Here is a 22,995-nt window from a genome sequence, read left to right as displayed (position 1 = left end):
CACTCCGCCAAAGGATGTGATGAATAAAAAGCATAATAACTGGGCCTGAATCTGAAAGCCATTGCTGACCAGAACCAGAAAGCCATTGCTGACCAAGCCCATAGGAATTTGGTGTAGAAATAGCTTGAGACATAAGGTCTGCAAAACAACTAGCCACATTTTATTTAATACAAGATAGCCAAAGGTAGCTTTTATATTTACTCTGTAAATATTCATTTTAATTTACATGGAGCATGTACAAGAAATAAAAACTGTAACAACTTGGTGTGAATTATAGGACTGTACTATTACGTAAGATGTTATTAAAATATACATAGAGTATCTTCTAAATGTTTTTTTTTTTTTTTCCCCCATAAAAATGAAAAGCCTTCAAAGAAAGTATCCAACAGATTTGTCAGACAATATGTCTGAATAAAAAGCACAGACTTGAGTCTATAAGTAGCAATGATAGTACCTCTTACACTCATCATAGCTGGAAAAAAAAAAAAAAAAGTTATGAAGGATATCCATTTCCAAAAGATTTTTAAAAGTCACTGCAGTGACTATAGTGACCCAGATTATCAGATGTACTGTGAAGCTCATTTTACACTGATAAGTAACACCTAACACCACTATTTCATTAAATTCACTGCACAGACTGTCTTTCATCCAAAGATTTTACTCACAAAGTGGCCTACAAGGAAAAACTAATCAGGTAATGCAAAAGCCATTCAGGGGAAGTGTCAGATCTGTCCTTACAAAAAAGTCTTGTAAGCAATATTTAGTAATTAATTCACTGCGATGACATTCTTCTGAAAAATGTACAGGCTGGTAAGGTAGTACTAATTACCTTGGAAGTTCAAGTGGCTATAGTCCAACAGTGCAAACTGAGTACAAACACTTATCGATATTAGACTCTTCATTCCTACAGTGAATTCTTGACATCTCTATTAATTATTTGCATTTTAACTTGCCTTTTCTCATTCAAGTAAAACAGCAGATACAATGTGTATCTATTTTATCTTATAGTCTTTCCTTCTTTACTATTCCATCATTTCTTAGTAGAAAGAATTTCTCCAATATTTAGTCCATCATATGGAAACTCAGGAAAATACTGTCATAGTTGGAAAAAAGAAATTTGAGTTTTTCTTATGAAGAGCCTCATTCTGATAGAAGCCTCATTCTGCTCCCACCAAAGTGAAATCACTTTCCTTTCTTGTAAACTGAATCTTTGCTCTTAATTGACATTTCTTCATCTAACATGACAGCTGCAAATATTTTACAATGTAAAATGTATATATTTTAGTTTTTTTAAAGTTTTTCCCACAGAATTATGGTTCTGTTTCCCAGCATAAAGTGGCTTGGAAGCAACACAAGTTTTTTGGATTTGGTAGAGCAGTTATGACAGGGTGTCTTGCTTTCATCTTTTCCTGAAGTAGACAAGAGAAATGAAATCACAGCATGGCCATGAACAACATCTTAAGAAGTTAAATGATAAATAATTTGTTTCCTGAAACAAACAAATAATAATAATAATGAAGTACTGCAGAGATTTCAAGAAATAAATCTTACTGTTCTGGTGCTTAGAGGTATAAAGGGCCCTAGGAAACATCACAGGAAGGGATATAGTTTTGGGGAATTTCAAAATTAATCAAAATTAATAAAAATTAATCAAAAGGAACTTCAAATTCATCAAAAAATCAGAAAAGTCATCAACCCTCAAAGAGATTAACTACACTACAAATGATAAATTATTTAATTTTTGCTTTGTTATTATTTGTATTGACAGCTTTGTAAATTGTTTTTTATATGCCAAATCAGAACCTGCATAGGACAATAAACTTCCATAGAGAGAGTCAATGGCCAAAGTGCTTTGGTGTATGGCAGAAACTGAAACAGGAGTGCTGCCATTTATCAGTAACAATTTTGGGGATGGACCAGGGCAGTGTGGGGCAAAGCAGAGGTCAGGATGGTGTCTTAGGGCCCAGAAGAGCCTCTGCTGTCTGTCCAAGGGTGGAGGAGCAGAGTTCCTCATCAAACCCCAGTAGTGGGGCAACAGGGCTGTGTGGCAGAGAATTCAGATCAGCAAAGAGCTTGTTGTATTTCTATAACATAGCTCAAAGGCTGAGCCAGAGCTAAATGGTCCATCATACTGAAACTATTTTTTCCCCTCTAACTGTTGGACTGCTTCTGCAGTCTCAGTTTCTCTGCTGATGAGTGAGGATTTTCACAGCTGGGAAGGCACTGGAAATTGTTCCATGACCTTCATGTTAAGCAGAAAAAAAACCAACTTGTTTAAACGCATGGAACAAAGGTAACGTATTCATACATGTTAAACAAATAGGAAAGCTGTCTTAAGGTCATAGAGCTGAGTCTATGTTGGTTGACAGAGCAAGCCAACTCACAGTTTAATTCCACAACTTAGTAGTAAGCATGAAGTTTCCCACTGAAATGAAAGTATACAGGGGGAAAGGGAGAGGAAAGAAAAGGTTTTCTCCTGTAAGAAATCTCATTACAAAGAGGCATGAAGCAGGAAAATGCAGATGAGTTGCATTTGAGTAACAGCACATCAGTGGTTTCCCTCTATGGATATTAGGGAATCTCTCAGCTATATCACAGACCCAAAAGAGACAAAAAATGTTACTAACTGTTCATAATAAAGCATCTTCATTTTTTTTTTTTTTTTAAAGTCACACATTATCTAAACTTCATTGTCCAATACTATTGTGCCTCAGAGTCCCATGATGCTATCTGTGGCTGTGTTATCCCCAAACTAACACAACATGTGGATGTATCTCCACTCAAGGTAAGTAGGTAGTCACTTCCTTAGTGGCTTTGAAAGACCATGGACAAACAGGAGAGAGGAGACTGATTTACACATCCTGTTATCTATGGATTCGTGGTCCGTATGTCAAAGGACACAGGTAACACAAATTCTTCCTTGCTAAAGTTTATCCCTATGTATTAAGCAAACAGCACTACACTGGCTGTTCTCATTCAGGCCCATTGTCCCAATATTGTACTTGTAACACCTGCAGTGATGTACTAACTTAGGACATTTTGAAGTGGAAGCAGATCTGAATTGAGAAATTATGCAGGAAGGGATTCAAATGACTTGGCAGCACAGGGTTATTCCTTTCTTATTTCACTGGTTTATCTGCAGGTTTTGAAGGCATTGGCGTCCATCAGTGCTGGTCAATCTTTAAGCACTGCCTCCTAAAAGCACAAGATCAGGCAATTCCAATTTATCAGAAGTCAGGCAGATGGGACAGAAGGCCAGCCTGGCTAACCAGGGATCTTCTACTGGAGCTTAGGTGAAAAAAAAAAGTGTATGGCTGCTGGAAGGAGGGTCAGGCAACAAGGATGCTGTTCATGTTTGTAAGGAGAAAATTCATGTGGCCAAAGCCCAATTAGAGTTGAAGCTGGCCAGGTCTGTGGGAGACAATACAAAAATTTTGGTTAGGTATGTGAACAGAAAAAGGAGGACCAAAGAAAACATAGGTCTGCTACTTGAAGGGGAAGGTCTCCTCACAGACAATGACATAGGCAAAGCAGAGACATTTAATGCCTTCTTCGCCTCTGTCTTCAACACTGATGATGGGCTTCAGGACCCAGGGTGCCCTGAGCTGGAGGACCATGATGGTGGGCATGATAAACTCCCAACCTCCCCCGAACGTGTGTGGGATTTGCTGCTCTGCCTGGATCCATACAAGTCTGTGGATCTGGATGGGATTCATTGCAGGGTGCTTAAAGAGCTGGCTGATGTCATTGAGGGACCTCTCTCAACTAATTTTCAATGATCTTGGGAATCTGGAGTGGTCCCAGTAGACTGGAAGCTGGCAAATGTTGTGCCAATTTTCAAGAAGGGTAAGAAAGAAAACCCTAGCAATTACAGGTCTGTCAGTCTCACATCAGTGCCTGGAAAAATCATGGAGAATATGATTCTTGAAGTTATTGTAGTGTGCCTGGGGGACAATGTGGTCATTGGTCCCAGCTAACATGGGTTCATGAGGGGTAGGTCCTGCCTAACAAATCTGAATTCCTTTTATGGTAAGATCACCCGCCAAGGTGATCTGGTTTTCAAGGGAAACCAGCTGATGTAATCTTTTTGGACTTCAGCAAGGCTTTTGACACGGTTTCCCATAGGATCCTACTGGACAAAATGTCCAGCATACAACGTAACAAAAACATCATACGATGGGTGAGCAATTGGCTGACGGGTAGGGCTCAAAGGGTTGTGGTAAATGGGGACACATCAGGCTGGCAGATGGTCACTAGTAGGGTCCCTCAAGGCTTCATTTTAGGGTCAGTCCTCTTCAATGTATTTATAAATGATTTGGATGTAGGACTAGAAGGAGTTCTGAGCAAATTTGCCGACAATACCAAACTTGGAGGAGTTGTGGACTCGGATGAGGGTGGAAAGGCCTTGCAGAGATGCCTGGACAGATTGGAAAGCTGGGCGATCACCAACTGTATGAAGTTTAACAAAAGCAAGTGCCGGGTCCTGCACCTGGGACGGGGCAACCCTGACTTTACATACAGATGGGGTGACAAGATGCTGGAGAGCAGCCCCGCAGAGAGGGATCTAGGGGTTGTGGTTGACAGCAAGCTGAATATGAGCCAGCAATGTGCCCTGGCAGCCAGGAGGGCCAACCATATCCTGGGGTGCATCAAGCACGGCATTGCTAGTTGGTCGAGGGAGGTGATTGTGCCACTCTACTCCGCACTGATGCAGCCTCATCTAGAGTACTGTGTGCAGTTCTGGGCACCACAGTATAAAAAGGACATTGAACTGTTGGAGAGTATCCAGAGGAGGGCAACAAAGATCGTGAAGGGCATAGAGGGGAAGACGTATGAGGAGCAGCTGAGGTCACTGGGCCTGTTCAGCCTGGAGAAGAGGAGGCTGAGGGGGGACCTCATCATGGTCTACAACTTCCTCACAAGGGGGAGTGGAGAGGCAGGTGACCTATTCTCTGTAAACACCAGTGATAGGACCTGTGGGAAAGGTGTTAAGCTGTGGCAGGGGAAGTTTAGACTGGACATCAGGAAGAGGTTCTTCACAGAGAGGGTGGTTGCACACTGGAACAGGCTTCCCAGTGAAGCAGTCACTGCACCAAGCATGTCCAAATTTAAAAAGCGATTGGACTGTGCACTTAGTCACATGGTCTAAGCTTTTGGGTAGACCTCTGCGGTGCCAGGAGTTGGACTTGATGATCCTTATGGGTCCCTTCCAACTCAGGATATTCTATGATTCTATGATTCTAACATAAAAAGGGTCCTCTAACATATTCTTTTAATGGTTCCTAAGGATTTTATTTTTTTTTAATTAAAAAAAAAAAAAGTTTAGAAAAAAAATTCCATCAGGAAACGGGTTGAACCATATGCTGAACCCAGGCACCTGAGTACACTGAGAAGCTGGGTGTTTGGAATGGAGCAGCACTGAGCAATGTCATTTGTGTTATCCTATACATGCCATTTATACCAGTAGCATTACAGCTATTGACTTAGTATCAGAAATTAAAATATTTTCATTACTACACTGTGCAACAAGATATAACTTAAAGATTATTTCTGGGTGTTCTACTATTTCATTAAATCCTACAATTTAAAGATGCCATTTCTGTTAGCTCTGTAGTTAAAATTAGGAATATTTGTAAGGACATCTTCTAATGAAAGACTTCAAAGCATAATTACAGGGATTATCATTGTAGTAACTAGTTCCCACTAGGCTGTTATAAGCAATGCAAACAACTGAGGTATAACCAAATAAAAACATCATTTTCCCACATCCCAAAAATATACAAATGAGAAAATATGAAATTAGCTGCATGGGAAAAAATAGCTGCTTAAATTGGAGAACTACAAAACACTGAAATCCATTCTCTTAATTGTTCCCTGGCTGCTGGGAGCTAATAACAGGATTCTTCCCGAAAGACTCTGTGAAAAAAAAAAAGTTTTCTGTAGACTTGTGTACTCCTCAGGCCCAATTTACATCTCAGGCAAGCAGTGTTATCAGGAGCTACTCCACCAAAGCACATGGAGATGAAAATGTATAAAACTGATATACAGTGAGAAGGTATCAAGTCTAAATATGACATCTGATGGATGTCTTCTAAACTGTTTTTCCCCTTAGTACAAGTACTGCTTACTGAACAGCAAGTGCTGTACTGTGAGGAATGGGGATTTTTCAGCCTCATCAGGCTTTTGTTTTATGTTTCCCTGGTTCCTCCACCAGAAAGAGTAGCTGGAATAAACAGGTACATATGGTAAATGTAGTTGTAAACAGCAGTATTTCTTGCATACCTTGGGTTTGAGAATTTGGGACAAAATATCTCACCCATTGCCCTTCCTCAGTTCAAATACTGCAACCTTTTAAAAAGATTTAGTTTCACATGTCAGGTTTGGTCTGAAAGCACCCTGCCCAAAGGAGCCTTATCTTTCTGCCTTACTTCCAGTGAAATTCTGGCTTCTGTGCACATGCTGCTCAAACTGAGCACTGTTTTTGCTTAAAGCAGCATCTGCCAACAATTTCTAAAGCCAGTGAGAAGATTTTACTTTACTTCTGTAGATTTGACTAGGCTCTTTGGGTACATACATCTCAGAAAGCCTTTTAAGCACATCTATTATTAATTTAAAAAGCAGACTTCCTAAATAAAAACAGGAAGAAACAAACAAACAAAAAACCCCACAACAAAAACAACAAACCAACCAAAAATGTAGCAACAGGAAAACAACCAAAAGACATTATTCTATTTTCCCTGTGTAAACATCTACTAAATACAGGCATGGAACATGAGTTGTATGAAGTCTTGCTGTGACAATAAGCTAAGTTAAATGCAGAATGGTAGGTCTAAAAAACAAAGGCCAAGTTCACTGTAAAGTAGTTAGAAAAGGCATGCATCAAAAGCTATGGTTGTGTGCAACATGGCAGGATACAGACATTAGTTGAAATGGACTGGAATCATGCAATTATTTGGAAAGAAGCTGCTGAGGAGAATAAAAAAGTGTGGATACCTGTGTGGATCATAGCTTCCTCCATCTTTATTTCCTGATATAGGAAAATACAAGAGTAACTTTTGTTAGTGTTTAGAACTTGTAAAACCATTCACAATGTAGCTTTCCATGCACAGCATCTAATTCCTAAAAAGAAATGTACTGTGTTAAATAAAGACAGAGTTGCAGTCCAATAAAGATTTCCTGGAAGTTTTATATAAAAGAACTGAAAAACCATAGTTTTTCAAAAACAATAAAACCCCCAAATGATTAATAAAGAGAAATGTTTGTAGCTGAAGAAAGAGATACAAAGATGCAACAATATAAAATACATATAAGGGAATATTCCTGTAAAAAAACAAACAAGCAAACAAACAAACAAACACAATTTCAATCAACCAAATTTAAGTGCAAAGAATTCCAGACTTATGAAGTATAAATGCCACCTATTTTTGTATTCAGAGAATCTTCTAAAGAAATACTGCTTTCCTTATAAACAGAGAGGGCTACATATGATTAGAAATTTGCAATGTTAAGTCCCAGTTTGGTGTAGAGCCCAAGGTTGGTCATACAGGCAGAGAGCAATCAGAATAAATACAGGATTTAATATCTCATCTGCTACTGGGAGGCAGAACCTAACCAAATAAATCCTGCAATGGAGAAAAGGGTTATGGCTATGAGGAAGAGGATCTGTGTATGCTTGTTATTGCTTCATGCAAATAACATGATAAACTTTCTGCAGAATTTCTGTCAAATGTTGTTGTTTGTCATCAATGTCTGTCTATAATAACCTGCGCAAACTTGCAAAGAAGCTTTCTGGTCATGCAGTTATGCAGGATGATGTATTTAGATCATTCCAATTTACTCAGAGCAACAATTAAAAGACTGAGACTTCATGGATACAATTGAGGAGATGACAATAATGTAATACAATAGAAATAGACACTCTCTTCTACTTTGCTTGTACCTGTTTCAAGTCCCTTAGGCCTTGGATTGCACTGCTTGTAACCTTGACAACTTCGCAGTTCCATTAGCTGTACATGTAATTGATTCAAAATGCCTCTTTCCACTGTATGAACAGTATTTGTCAGCTGAGAAAAAGAGAAATGGGGGAGAAAATACTTATTATCGGAAATAATAAAAAAAATAATGATAAACAACCAACAGAGGAATTTAGTGCACAATATTTTGTAACAGGGAAAGGAGTTTACCTGATAGGGATCGGTGTTCATATCAAAATATTCCAAGAAGCCAGTTGCAAACTCACAGAAGAGAAAATTGTGGGTGTCATTAACTGTCCGCAAACACCAGTAAGTGTTGTTATTTGAGCTTGTGCAAGCACAGAAAGAGCCCACTGTAAGTAAAAGAAAAAAAAAGTTATTAGCTTAGCTGAAAAATAATATGGTTGTTTCTTGTACTAGCAAAATGTATAGATTATTTACTTAAATTCTAAATCAATTAAAAAAAATCTTATATTCAAATAACATTAGAGTCTCATCTAAAACAGGACAAACAAACTTTGTTAACATGCAAATTTCTCAAATATATACTTAAATAAAACAGAATAAAGCATTTACTATAGTTAATAGGAAATACTCTGTTCTCATTTATATATGGTTTATTTTACTTTTCAACCTGGGGAAACGTGGAGCAGGATTGCACTCCAGACTGAAGACACCAAGAGCCAGGTGTCACACGTGAATTTAATGTCTCTAAGCCATCATTAGAGAAAATGAAGATCTCAAACGTGGTGAAGTATGAACAGCTATTCAGCTAACCAAACACAGACATGTACTTTAGGGTAAAATCACATATGGACTGAAACATGCTTTAATTGGTCTTTATATATTGCATATTTTGTGCAATATCAAGATTTTCAAATATGATAGTAGGTGAGCCTCCTTTCATTTCTTTTCAATAAACTGTAGTTTAACCAACAGAATAGTAGGAGACAATAGGTAGTGTCAACACAAATATTAGATGATTTAGTTTTAGTACAATACGTTTAATGAGTTGTCTAAACTTCTTCCCCAAAACATAATACTTTTAAGGCTGTTTATAATCTCATTCTGCCTGTGGAAAAGGCTCAGAAAGGCTCAGAACCTTTTGAGTTTTAAACAAATTGATAACAACACTTTGTTTTAGAAGAATATCTAAGAATATCTTTTTAATTCCAATAATAAAATATTAATAGTGCCTTAGATTTTTATTTAATTAGTTCTGTAGCTTTCTGTAATAGTGTTACTGTGTTTAACAGACTTTATAAAACTAGTAACGGTATTGGCCCTTTTCATCCATGCTATTGGAATCAATACCTTGGCTCTTCTTTCAGTTACGAACTGCATCAAAGAGACATTTTTTTTTACCCCATGACTCTGGAGCATTGCCAGAATGCACAGAAATATGAGAACACTTTTCTTAACTGTTTGCTACTCCACAATTAAAAAGCAATACATCAATCTAATTGTTGCCTTTAAAACAAAAATCATGCATATTACTGCTGTAGGAAATTTTTAAGACATAAAAATCTTACTAGCAAAAGTTCTAGTGCAGTCAGAACAGATTATCAGTAAGAGACAACATCTTTCTTGAAATGAGTATTTGCTCTTAGCAAATTTTCTGTTCAGAGTCATATTATTGTACCTTAATCACCATTTGATCTTCAAGTTTTTGAAAATAAAGTTTTCAATCACTTTTCCTCCTTCGCCACCAAAGCTGAGAAAAATGTTGTTTTGTTAATGCTGAATGCCTAGAAATGTTGAAGCATGTCCCAGTAGGATTGTTATCTATATACCCTGAAGTTTAAAGGAACTTAATATATTTTCTAGATATAAGATTTTATTCTTACAAAGTAAGTGAGCATTCTGCAGTTCTGACTTTAAATTTTTTTAGAATATCAAAAATGGGAATAATGTGGAGAATTCATAAGGGATAGTGTTTGTATTTTCTTCACAATAAGTTGTTTATGATAGGCTTTGATATCAAAATGGTAAAATTAAGGCAGACTGAGGTACCGAGGTTTGTGACACAATGCTACTGCACTTAACAGTCAAGTCACAAGAAAGAGTTTGTGACAAAATCTTTGGTCATAAATCCCTTGTCTAAAACCACAACATAGCAAAGGAGGAAAAGGGAAAAGGTTTTAATTCAGATATACACATCTTGAATACCAGATGATATGATTCTATTTTGCCCCTCTCCCCTCAAAAAAATTTGATTGAGCATTTTTCTTAGGAAAAAATAGGTTTGCAGAAACTTTTATGTTGAACAGTAGTGAAAAGGTCAAAGTTCCACTAAACTTCTCAGCAATATTATGCACATTTAAGCTCTAACCTCAGTAGAATTAATCATAGTATTTGCAGAATTCATTTTGTATGGTGAACATGTAGAATTACTATTTCAGGGATTTGTTACTTCTGCTCACTTTTATGAGATCCAGAGTAGATCTGCAGCCTGGACAAAGTATCAGGTTTATGCTTGATGAGTATCTTTCCCTGTCAATAATACTGGATGAGTATTTCTTGAAAAATTTAAATTTCCAAAGAGCCAGCCAGCAGTTTTGTAGTTTGCATTAAATATGTGTAAATAATTTGATTTAACATAATGGAAATGAAGTAAGGAGTTCTGTTTGATTTTGTGAGAGAAAACTCATTTTTCCTGTAACCTCAGCTCAGAATTTTTCAAACAGTTATATACAACAGATAACAGTGATTGAAGATAGCATTAGTATTTATTAATAACTTAAATCTAAAAGACAAGATCAATGCTATCACCTCAGGACATAGTAATGACAAAATGTGTATGAGGTACAGGAAATGTCTAATTCTATCACACTAATTCTATCTCATGGTATCACAGCTACTTAATTCTGCTAATCTATATATTGGTTAGATTAGCTTCATTATATAGGCACACACAAATTTGCTCGGATACAGATGGGGAAAGGGTTTTCCTTCCTTTTTCTTTCCCTCTTGCAAGGCTGAAGACTCACAACTCCTAGCAAATATATTTGGTCATCTTGATCACCAAAAGGTGACATGAACCTCACTGGCTGGTTATGAATGTTTACTTTTTAACAGGCCAGCTCTCCTTTTTGCTTCTTCTGTATTTCACATAGAGCATCTTGTGATAATTCCTTATAAATATGCAACACAAAAATTACAAGCATACTCAAGTGACATTCTTCCTTAAGACTTCAGAATAGAAGCAGCAGCACTGCTCAGTGACATTTTTCAAAATAATGACCTGACTGACTAAACGAAGTGGGAACTCTTACACAGCAGAGGACAACCTAGTTTACCTCTGCACAGGGAAGTAAGACTTACAGTTCCAGAAAGGTGCTGTTTGCCAGTGATTATTGTCATGGGTAAAACACGTCAGTCCAGGAAGGCTGCACTCATCTCCTTTCTTCTGTCGCTTTTTCCCCTTCCTTTCCTTCTTCCTTCTGCGATTCTCTTTGAACAGCTGCAGTTTTCCATCTACCTCCTGTGCTGCTTCTCTGTTCAGAGAAAAAGTTGGGCATGTCTGACGAAGAACAGTTTCTATTTGGTTAACAAAAGCATTAGCAATATTTATGTCTATATGGCTTTTTTAAAGATTAGCCGATGAGAATATGCCCTTTTGGATGCTGACTTTTTCAGCTCAGCTTCCAATCCCAGCAGTTACAACAAAGTGCTTTCCTCAGCAAATATGAGAAGTGATGTGCTTTTGCATTTAGGTTTAACAGGATCTTTGTAATGATTGCTTATCAATAATCTTCTGAAATGATTAATTTCTTCCATTTCTATCAATAGGGCTTTTTAATATTATTCATAAACCTTCATATGTATGTCCAAAAATACTGAAGATTTGTTGTGAGAGCTTGCCATATATGACCTATTATTTTCCCCATCTCTCCCCTTTCACTCTCCAAAAATATCATATATATTTCTCCAGTCACCAAAAAGCTAGCTGAGAGAGTAAGAAGATGACAGCAAACTTACTTGAAGGGATGAAGATGGCTCTTGATTTTCTCTTGGGCCTTTACCCCTTTCTCTTTGTTGTAGTAGCTACATTGAAAATTATTAAGAAATATCAAGTCACGAAACAATTAATTTTAACATAAAAACAAAACAGAAACATACCATCTTTGACATTTTCTTAAGGAACTACACAAAATGACTCATGATTTTCATTTTGTTTAAAGAAGTTATATATGTGTGAGTGCTCTTGTGCGAGGCTGTGGTAAACCTACAGCTGGGTTCAATATGTTAGTAGAATACAAACAAATTTAATCTTAAAATTTGTACATGCTTCTTCAAAGAGTGGTGTCTACTCCTGAAAGAGATCTAACTAAAAGTTGGAACGGGGGGTAGTTTCATTTTCAGCTATTTTGAATTAAGATACTTATCCTCACACTTGAATCTCTTTCCAGAAACAGGCTAACTGATTTTTTCTCAAGTCAGTAGAGAAATAAGTTCCACTCAGGAGAGAGACAGCACAGACATTGACACTCTTATTATGAATCAGCTTCTTTCCTTCCCTGCTACGGAAATGACACCTGAATAGGCTAACCTATGAGTTTCTAAAACGGTTTTAAATATCCATAGTGCTTAAGTTCTTTGTTTACCATCCAAGAAAACAAACAAACGAACAAACAAACAAACAAAATCAACAAACCAAACTTGAGAAGTATCTAAGCTTTATCAGTCAGCATAGCTTCTAATTCTGTATGTTGTCTATCTTACCTCTGTTTACTACAATCACATTCATCTGGTTTTCTTCTTTTTAGGTGTCCTCTAACTTCCCTCAAATTCTTAATTTTGTCTTGGAGAGCTTCGATCTGCAGAGAATATTGCCTAGTCAGAATTATTCTTTGAATGGGTAGGTAGCAGTGCAAAGGCATCACTCAGGTTTCAAAACATCTCCTACCTCCTTGTCAATGTACGCCTTGTGGTCCTTCCAAGCTCTGGCAGATTGGTACAGCTCCCTCTCACAGTGAATAGTGTCATTTGGAAGAATAAAACATCTGTAGATATAAATTGAACAAATAAGAAACAGGAAGTCAGTGGTTTTCCAATTGCCTATCCATTTATTCTCTTTCTTCCAACATTCCTAAGAATTTCTTTGTTATAATCTGTTAAGAAATAAATAAACACTATAACATCTTCTCATGCTGACAATAATAATAATTGCTTCAATCTGTTTTATCTCCAAAATTAAAAAAAAAGTTCCATATCCATGACAGATGCTCTCTGCCTGCTAAGCAAAAATGCAACGACAATGTCATGTTGGAGATTTTTAATCTGATCAGAAATGAGATTGCAACTGAACTAAAAATCTGTTCAGAATTCAAAGCCTCTTGTTAACTAAATGTGCTCATTCAACCACCAACTGCTGAGAAATATGTTTTTCATGCCACATGAATGCAACTCATCTTATGAGTATGCAGAATAATTAAAAATAGAACACATAGTCAATGGAGTAAAGATCAATATAATTCATAAACATCAATAAAGATTAAAAGTTAGAGCAAAAAGTTCATATAAGTTCATATAAGTCTCAAAAAGAGAACACTCATGTAATAAAGTAGTGTAGTGATAAAAATATTCATATTAGTGTTTGAAAAAATAGTGCTACCAAAAAAAAAGAATAATTGAAAGTCCAAGGAAGTGGAACAAGATTAAGAATCCAGTAGACTATAAACTGGAGTTTCAAAGTCTCCATGTTGACAAAAAGAACATCCATAAATATAGAAATATTCGTTTTATAGACACAGACTTTTTTTGGGCCCTGCTCCATCAGAACACTTTTTAAATTTTTTGAAAAGAAAAGCAGAAAGATTTAGATACTTATCTCTTCCCATCTTCTCCTATTATGATTTTTTCCTCACTCACAAACTGGAATTCTGAGAATATTACTTAGTAAAAGTCAAAACTCGCTATGGAGAAAGAATTATTTTTCTATAAAGCCACTTAAGGCTTTATTAATGCCATGCTTGCAAATGATTAATATAAAGAAAGAATAATTTTTATTTGTTCAAAATTAACATGTATGTTATATTTGATGCTTCTGAAAGGAGAGAGAGAAATACTATTGATATTTTAAATGTGATAGGAAGATTAATAGAATGTTTTTGTCACCTGTGTCTGCCTGACTTCAGATCATACTAGCTTTTTAAAATGAAAAATACTTTGAAATTTTTGCCTTTTCATTCAGATGTAGGGTAGAGTTAAAAATTTAAATCCAGGTATGTTTCAGGATGGAAAAATGATTGCACGTCTCTTTAGGGATAAACATATCTAATTTAGTTTAGCTAATGTTAGTTTCTACAAACACCTAAGTATTAAGAAAGATGGTATAGCTGATCTCATCTGTCTTCACTTGGAATGGGATTACAGTGATCTAAAATTTAGGCCTCTGTGCTAAGATGGTAGCCCAGATTTTATAATGAACAGCAAGGGAGTCAGCTTCATGGGGTGATTAATCCATCATAAGATACATGTTTTGAAACAGAGTAAGAATCCCCCTCTAGAGATGCCTACTCCCCCTCAGAGATAAAACTGTAACTGGATGCCTCCTTAAACACACATATTAAAGTTACGTGATTCCACCTACTAACAAGCACAACTCAGGCAGATCTAAAATTATCTGCAATGATAGTTTAAGTTTTTTTATATAGGAACTAAATTTTAATATTCTATTAAAATAATGAAGAGAGAGATCACAATTAAAAAATGAAAAAGACTTTATCTTAAGGAAAACAAACAAACAAACAAACAAAAACAGAAAAAGCAACTGTACTTGTGTGTGACTCTGACAGAACTGGGTTGACCTATAGCATCAGTGCCATCAGCAACCATTGTGTCACCAGGAGCACCATTGGTTTCCTCTGCACCTTCCTCATTTTCAGCATTGTGACGTTTGGTGATACTTTTGGTCTTTAGCACCTGCAGTTCTTCCTCTTCCAGATTTATGTCATATATTTCACCTTCAAATTCCACAGACAAGGATCGTGTTTGGCGAGTGTGAACAAATCGTGGTTTGTATTCTGAAGAAGAAAGAAACATTCATGGTTGCATATACATATCTACAAGTAATGCCATGAACAACCAGCACATTCCAAAATGCAAGAAGACTGTTCAATAAAACAGCTTATTTTTCCTGTGGCTTTGCAGAAGCTTATTTAATTATTTTTTGATACTTCAGGGACCACACTTTCATTAGTAGCTTGAAATTCTGAATGCTTCAAGTTTTGCATTTCATGCTAGGCTGACTTTATGCCACACTTAATATGTATCTCAGAAATAGTCATCTAGAATGAGACACTCAGAAAAACAAACAACAACAACAAAACAGAAACCACAGGATTATCTATGTACAGATACTCCTACACACACATACATCATCCATATCTATATGTACAAGTCATAGACATACTGCACTGTAGGATCAGAGTGAACTTGCAGGGTAACAGAACCACAGAATGGCTGAAGTTGGAAGAGATCTCTGGAGATCATCTGGTCCAACCTCCTGCTTAATGAGGGCCACCTAGAGCTGGTTGCCCAGTGCCATGCTTAAAGCTCTTTTAATTACAGTTTTTGAACTCTGCAAGTACAGCTGCATATGAGTCAGATTAATCATGACAATTAACTCTTCTGAGTATTTTTTATTGCCACGTTCAGGAATAATTGTGTTAGGGCTCAGCCTGGAACACCTTCACTTTTTACCTTGTTCCAAATCAAACTGATAAAAACCCATAGTAAGTACCACACCAAAGTATATTCTGTCTAGACACAAACACAAAGATCTCTGGATATACATAATTCGGCTTGTAAAAAAAAAATAATGGTTGTAGGGCATCACTTTCCATTTGTTGCATGTATACTGAACACATTTTTGTTACCTAATAATTAATAACAATTTGTGCAGCAGAATAAAGTGGGAGCTCTAAGAAAGTACTGCCTTTGGCATACAGGATAGATTCTACTGCAAGTTTTCTGCTAGCGCCTTTGAGAGACTCATACTGAGCCTTTCCTGAAAGAATCTATTGAAAGTGCAGATAGTGAGCCTCATTCAGCTCTTCATTCAAACCACCCTGTCCTTCTAAACTATTTCAGTGGTTGCCTGCTGTGAGGTGAAAAAAGGCTTCCCAGTCATGCAGTGAAGACATTTATCTTCCTAAAGAGAAAAATAAAACAACACAAAACCATGTAGTTTCAAAGCCTCTCTCTGATTTACAACCATATTAATCGTCAATAAAATAATGAAGAAAGACTCACAGGATCAGATGGGACAAATTCTGGTGTTGTAGCAATCTCTGATGATGCTACTTATTAATCAAGAGACTGAAAGATTTTAGAGTACATAAGCATCTTATCCAAATGTCATCTAAAAACTGAGGCCTGAACTAGCCCTTCCCTTAACAATGCCTCATCATCACCTCTGTTCTCCTCAGACAAGCACTAAGGGGATTTGGCAGAGGAGGCAGAATAAGGAGAAGTGGAGCAGAAGGAGAAGTGAAGAGGAGTAAAAATGTTGTAAAGGAGAAAGGCATAACAAATTGACCTTTTCTGATGCCCCTTCAAATGCTCTCAATACTTGTTTGTCCCTTTCCCACTTTCTTCACTTTCTCTCTCCAAGTCACTGCCCTCAGTTGCAATCCCTACCGAGCCCTTGCTGGCACCCTGGAAACCCTTCTCTTTCCAAGGTGTATGGAAGGTATCTCCTCTTGAAATGATCACCTGGGGGCACATTGCACAGTCTGACAATCACCCCAGCAGGCTGTGACATGGAGACTTTTCAGCAGTGGTCTGCCTGTGCATGTTGTGAAGTTCCTTAGATCATATTCAACAAATGGAAGAAATTATGTCACGGCAGCATTTAGTCTGAACAATGAGAGAACTTAAGACAGACAATATTGCGGTTGAATGTACAAAGAATACCAGGGATTCTTCGCATGCAGAGTGGAGGAGGCTTTAAATCAGGAAATATTCTGAATTACACTGCCATTATTTTCTTATTTCATAGACATCTGTGCAGCATCTTCTAAGTTTTCTAACTCATGTCTCTGCAATCTTCCTGTTTTGGGGGCCCATCTATTTCATTCTTCAGTCCAGTGCTCTGAACCAAGCACAGGAGCTCTTGAACAAAGTTCCTGAAATCCAAGTCCACTTTTATTGTAATGGCTACAGAACAGATAGACATTCGTTACCAGGCAGATAGATGAAAATACCCATTCCATTTAAAATAGCGGCTTCTTTTGCTGTATAAACCCTTAGCAAAGACAAACCCAAGGGCTGCTGACTCAAAGCCTGCTTGTGCATTCGCTTTAGCCCACGCTCCACTAGAGGACACTGCAATCTAACCTGTTTCCTCGCAGGGATCCCGGTACGGGCTTGCCTGAAAGTTGCAGCTGGGCAGAAATTAATTCTGCCAGCAGTCACGGCACTTCAATGCCTCACGTAAAAGATATCTTTGGGATAGCATCAGACAGCATTTGGATTCAGTGTTAGCAATGCAAGAAAGCACTTGCTTTGGCTGCCTTGGCAAATAAGGGCACTGGCTCGTCCGCAGATGTCACCAAGTTTCTGTGTGCCACCAGTGCGATAGGTGGCACCAGCGCATCGCTGCCGCTGCCAGCCCAAAGAGTATTCCCTGCTGTGGTGTAAGCGACAACTTTAGTTATTATCATTGTTATTACAGAGGCAATTATGCAGAACCTGACTGCCAATTACATATGTATTCATTGTACACGGAGGTGAAAACAAGAGTATGCTGTTAAATCTGTGAGCCTTTCCCCCCTGTTCTTTGCCTCAGCATAGGAGAGATCCGATAACACTTACTTTGTGTGTTAGGGTTTCTCAGGAACTGTCTTTGATTTTTTCGTTGGGTCCTGCTGTTTCGGTAATCAGCATCTCCACAGTTGCAGTCTTTGTCTTTACCACTGTATCCCCGGGAGTGGATGCTGCGGGTCCTCTTCCTGATGGCAAGTATGTCACTAGATACCTTACATTTGTGAATTCGAAGCTTGCCAGAGGCATCCTCCGTGCACTGCCACTTCTATGAGAGAGAGAGAGACATGAAGATGATTTCCCAGCAGCCTGCCAAACCCCTGCTACTTTCAGGTGGATTGTAAAATATGGCAAGCAAATTTCTCTAAGAACTAAGCACTCCCTTAAAGAACAGATTGAGATGGGTAACATTTTAAGGGACTAAACTCACTCATTCTTCTCAACATGTCTCCCATGCTAGGAAAACATAAGCTTGAATGAAATCACTGCAAATCTGTAGAAAAAAAATAAAATACAACCCAGCCAAAAAAGATGTATAAATCAAGAGTATCTAGACTAAACACATCCCTGAAAAGAGCAAGTAAAAACTCTTAATTTACTGAGCCACAGAGCACAGCTGTCAGGGCTGTTTTCACCAACTTTTTTTCCCTTTGAAAAAACAAACTTTGCTTCTTTGTTCTGTAACTTGTAATCTCTAGCATGATTCTGGGGAAAATAAAAAATCTCCACAGATGAAGAAGAACTTGCGGGGTTCCTTGGAAAAGACTAGGACAAACTGTAGATGTGATTTATGCAAAAATACATAAAACTCTAACAACATGTAATTTATTTCCCTACCAGAGGCCAGAGGTAGGAACTGCACCCTAACACATATCCCTGCAAACCATGCCACACAGAGCTGAAAACATCAGTGACTCTTCATATTTTCTGTGAGAAGGGAGAAGCCTGAAAAGTGTAATACCTGCAGCCCCCTCACTCCGCCCAGAAGGTGGAATCACTTCCAGAAAAGAGAAATGGCAAAAACCTCAGGGACGGCAAACAAATAAATTAACTTGGATAAACTCCTTTGGATCCCTAAGTCTTGAGATTTGTATCAAGTCTGGGAGGAAAAGGTGCAGTCCAAAAGGAGTACCTATACAACATTGTACATGTGCTGAATATCAGAGCAAGTGAGGGAGAATGAGAGGAAACAGAGTTTTTTTCCAGCTTGTCTGCACAATATCTGTCTGACTTGATTATCAACATGACTAAATCCAGATGGAAGAATCCAGGTGGATTTTTCCAGTGGATCCCACCATCTTCACATTTCAAAACAGAAAGCAACTGAGACTTTAATTTCCTCTCTGCACTGAACTGTCTTTAGAAAAGCACTTTTTTTTTTTTTTCTTTTTTTTTATTTTCTTTTCTTTATTTTTCCCCTAAGGATAGGTGCTGACAGACCAGCCCTCCTTTGCCCATGCCCAAAGCTTGCCCTATATGGCTGTGGAGTTACAGCTAGCACACATAACACACCACACATGCTAAGAAGCCTGTGATTTTAAGTCAGTTTAGCCCAAATGACAATAGGAAGAACTAGAAATAGCTATGTTTATTTATAGTTCTAATGCAACCATTACCCAGTGAGCTTCCTTCACTTATGCATCCTAAGCCACAATGACCAGACTTCATATGAAGCAATTAAGTTTGGCTGGATAGTGTGGAGAACACAATTCAATAATGCGATTGATAACAGGAACCTTTTAGTTACAGTTTCAGCTAAGTTTGCCTGTATGGTGTCCTTTTTTGGATTCTCATGAATGAGTAGCTGAGCTTTCTCTTGCCTCATTAATAAAAGCAAGACAGCTAGATGCTGGTCCTAATGCAGTCTCCAACTTGATTTTTGAAATGAACATTAGTATCAGAGCAGACACATTTCAGTAAGTCTCTTCCATTAGCTAATGACTGCTCTGGACTGTTTTGGCGGTGCTGTCAAGTTGACTGAAGAATGAAGAAAGAAAACTAAGCCTCAGGTAGATTTGCTGACCTGATAACCTGAGGAGTGAGCTGATGTGGTTGTACACAAGAGAAAACAATTCCTGCCTTATACACAGCAGTCACTTTAAAGATCACGGAGAAGGAGACGGAAAATATATAATCTAGCACATACTTAACACTACTCCCGTCCCCAAAACATAACTGCTTCAGGCTTTCTGTGGTGCTTTTAATGGCAGCATCATCCCTCTATGAAATGGTGAAATATTGGCTTTGAACCACAGCTCCATGAAAGCACACTCTGGCCTAACGTGGGTTGAGCTAAATGATGGATCACAGACTCAGGGGGCTTGCTGGTGGTTTGGTGCGACTTTGATCTCTGAACACTAAACCATGTTTAAAAGGACATGGGCCTGCACGCCTTTGACTGCTGTCTGAGAAATTATACTCATTCCCAGGCTTTCAGTGCAAACCTACACCTACATGTGACAAGGTGACTTTCTACATGGAAAGGTGTCTGAGAGCCATAACACTTTGCAAGACTGTATTCTATATTAGCATGTGCACTCTTTGTATCATGATAAGACAAGCTTGTTACAGGATAAGAAGTGACTGCTACATTATAGTTCCCGTGTGTTTTAGGTACAAACTACAATTATAAACATATGGTACTAGTTTTTAATGAGTCACAAAAGCACCATTTTAAAGTAAAATAAATATTTTATTTGTCTAACATTAAATATAGCAAGAGGTTCCAGGAGTGGCTTGAATAGCCATTTAGAAAAAATTTAAGATTATTATGACTAACATTGAAACAAGACTCTCTGTGTTTCATAAGAGCCAATGACAGGTCTCTATCTAAAACAGGGATTAAATGCGATTCAGTTCATTATTTTTTTTTAACTTAAAAAAAAATGTCATTATGAAGATGCTTCAGATTTCTGAGACAGAATTTTTAGACTAACTTTCCTGAAAACCTGCCCATACCAGTACAATCACAATCCAAGCATGCATTATGCAGTAAGACATAATGGTCCTTCTGCTCATTTTAGATCTATAAAATGCATTAATGCACATAAAAGAAGATTATGACTGATGTGCTGCCCCTTTTCAGCCCCCATTTTCTACCTTCCTTCCCATTATGAATACCAAACTATTCTTTGAAATCCAGTAATATTAGGTTTGGTTTCTGAGTCTCCATTTATCCATAAATAATAATTATATAAAAAAAATAAAATGTTGCTACATATCACAGAATCACAGAATTTTCTAGGTTGGAAGAGACCTCAAGATCATCGAGTCCAACCTCTGACCTAACGCTAACAGTCCCCACTAAACCATTTCCCTAAGCTCTACATCTAAACGTCTTTTGAAGACTTCCAGGGATGGTGACTCCACCACTTCCCTGGGCAGCCTGTTCCAGTGCCTCACAACCCTTTCAGTGAAGAAGTTCTTCCTAACATCTAACCTAAAACTCCCCTGGCTCAACTTAAGCCCATTCCCCCTCATCCTGTCACCAGGCACGTGGGAGAACAGGCCAACCCCCACCTCGCTACAGCCTCCCTTGAGGTACCCATAGAGAGCGATAAGGTCGCCCCTGAGCCTCCTCTTCTCCAGGCTGAACAAGCCCAGCTCCCTCAGCCGCTCCTCGTAGGACTTGTTCTCCAGGCCCCTCACCAGCTTCTTTGTACCCGCTCAAGCACCTCCATGTCCTTCTTGTAGCGAGGGGCCCAAAACTGAACACAGTACTCGAGGTGCGGCCTCACCAGAGCTGAGTACAGGGGGACGATCACCTCCCTAGCCCTGCTGGTCACACTGTTCCTGATACAAGCCAGGATGCCGTTGGCCTTCTTGGCCACCTGAGCGCACTGCTGGCTCATATTCAGCCGACTATCCACCATCACTCCCAGGTCCTTCTCTGCCTGGCAGCTCTCCAACCATTCCTCTCCCAGCCTGTAGCTCTGCTTGGGGTTATTGCGCCCCAGGTGCAGGACCCGGCACTTGGCCTTGTTGAACTTCATGCAGTTGACCTCAGCCCATCGGTGCAGCCTATCCAGATCCTCCTGCAGAGCTTTCCTACCCTCAAGCAGATCGACACACGCACCTAACTTGGTGTCATCTGTGAACTTACTGAGGGTGCACTCGATGCCCTCGTCCAGATCATCGATGAAGATATTAAAGAGGACCGGCCCCAGCACCGAGCCCTGGGGGACGCCACTAGTGACTGGCCTCCAACTGGACTTGGCTCCATTCACCACGACTCTTTGGGCCCGGCTATCCAGCCAGTTTCTAACCCAATGAAGCGTGCGCCAGTCCAAGCCTAGGGCAGCCAGTTTCTTGAGGAGAATGCTGTGGGAGACGGTGTCAAAAGCCTTGCTGAAGTCAAGGTAGACCACATCCACAGCCTTTCCCTCATCCACCCAGCGCATCACTTTGTCATAGAAGGAGATCAGGTTTGTCAGGCATGACCTGCCTTTCATAAAGCCATGCTGACTGGGCCTGATCGCCTGCTTCCCCTGCAAGTGCTGCATGATGACTCTCAGGAGGATCTGCTCCATGAGCTTTCCTGGCACTGAGGTCAAACTGACAGGCCTGTAGTTTCCCGGGTCTGCCCTCCGGCCCTTCTTGTAGATGGGCGTCACGTTTGCTAGCCGCCAGTCGATTGGGACCTCCCCCGATAGCCAGGACTGCTGATAAATGATGGATAGTGGCTTGGCCAGCTCCTCTGCCAGTTCCCTCAGTACCCTTGGGTGGATCCCATCCGGCCCCATCGACTTGTGCACATCTAAGTGCCGTAGCAGGTCACCAAACAGTTCTTCATGGATAATGAGGGCCACATCCTGCTCCCCATCCCCTTCCACCAGCTCAGGGTACTGAGTATCCAGAGAACATCCGGTATTGCCGCTAAAGACTGAGGCAAAGAAGGCATTGAACACCTCCGCCTTTTCCTCATCTCTTGTAACTAAGTTTCCCCCCGCATCCAGTAAAGGATGGAGATTCTCCTTAGTCCTCCTTTTTGTGTTGATGTATTTATAGAAACGTTTTTTGTTATCTTTAACGGCAGTAGCCAGATTGAGCTCCAGATGAGCTTTGGCCTTCCTAATTTTGTCCCTGCACAGCCTCGCTACTTCTTTAAAGTCCTCCTTAGTGGCCTGCCCACTTTTCCAAAGCTTATAAACCCTCTTTTTCCTCCTAAGATCAAGCCACAATTCTCTGTTGAGCCAGGCCGGTCTTCTTCCCCGCCAGCTCGTCTTTGGGCACTTGGGGACAGACCGTTCCT

At 39.0% G+C, this 22,995-nt stretch overlaps 1 protein-coding gene across 9 annotated transcripts in view; it reads right to left on the bottom strand.

Moving 5' to 3' along the window:
• The window catches only part of SULF1 (sulfatase 1), a 264,797-nt gene that overhangs the window by 5,474 nt on the left and 236,328 nt on the right, over positions 1-22,995 (bottom strand). For 6 of the 9 annotated variants that reach the window (XM_084509643.1, XM_084509642.1, XM_084509644.1 and 3 more), the window contains 8 exons: positions 17,796-18,012; positions 14,755-15,001; positions 12,883-12,979; positions 12,699-12,793; positions 11,955-12,020; positions 11,298-11,470; positions 8,184-8,326; positions 7,940-8,063 (listed from right to left, as the gene is read on the bottom strand). In XM_084509643.1, the coding sequence (XP_084365769.1) occupies positions 7,940-8,063; positions 8,184-8,326; positions 11,298-11,470; positions 11,955-12,020; positions 12,699-12,793; positions 12,883-12,979; positions 14,755-15,001; positions 17,796-18,012 (1,162 nt within the window). Of the gene's footprint in view, positions 1-270; positions 1,410-1,442; positions 3,412-6,993; positions 7,028-7,939; positions 8,064-8,183; positions 8,327-11,297; positions 11,471-11,954; positions 12,021-12,698; positions 12,794-12,882; positions 12,980-14,754; positions 15,002-17,795; positions 18,013-22,995 lie in introns of those variants that run through there. The other 3 variants (XM_084509649.1, XM_084509648.1, XM_084509646.1) reach the window with 3 other exon arrangements.

This window comes from Aythya ferina (assembly GCF_964211825.1).
Source record: "Aythya ferina genome assembly, chromosome: 2".
NCBI lineage: Eukaryota > Metazoa > Chordata > Aves > Anseriformes > Anatidae > Aythya > Aythya ferina.
This window is presented reverse-complemented; position numbering and strand designations above follow the sequence as displayed.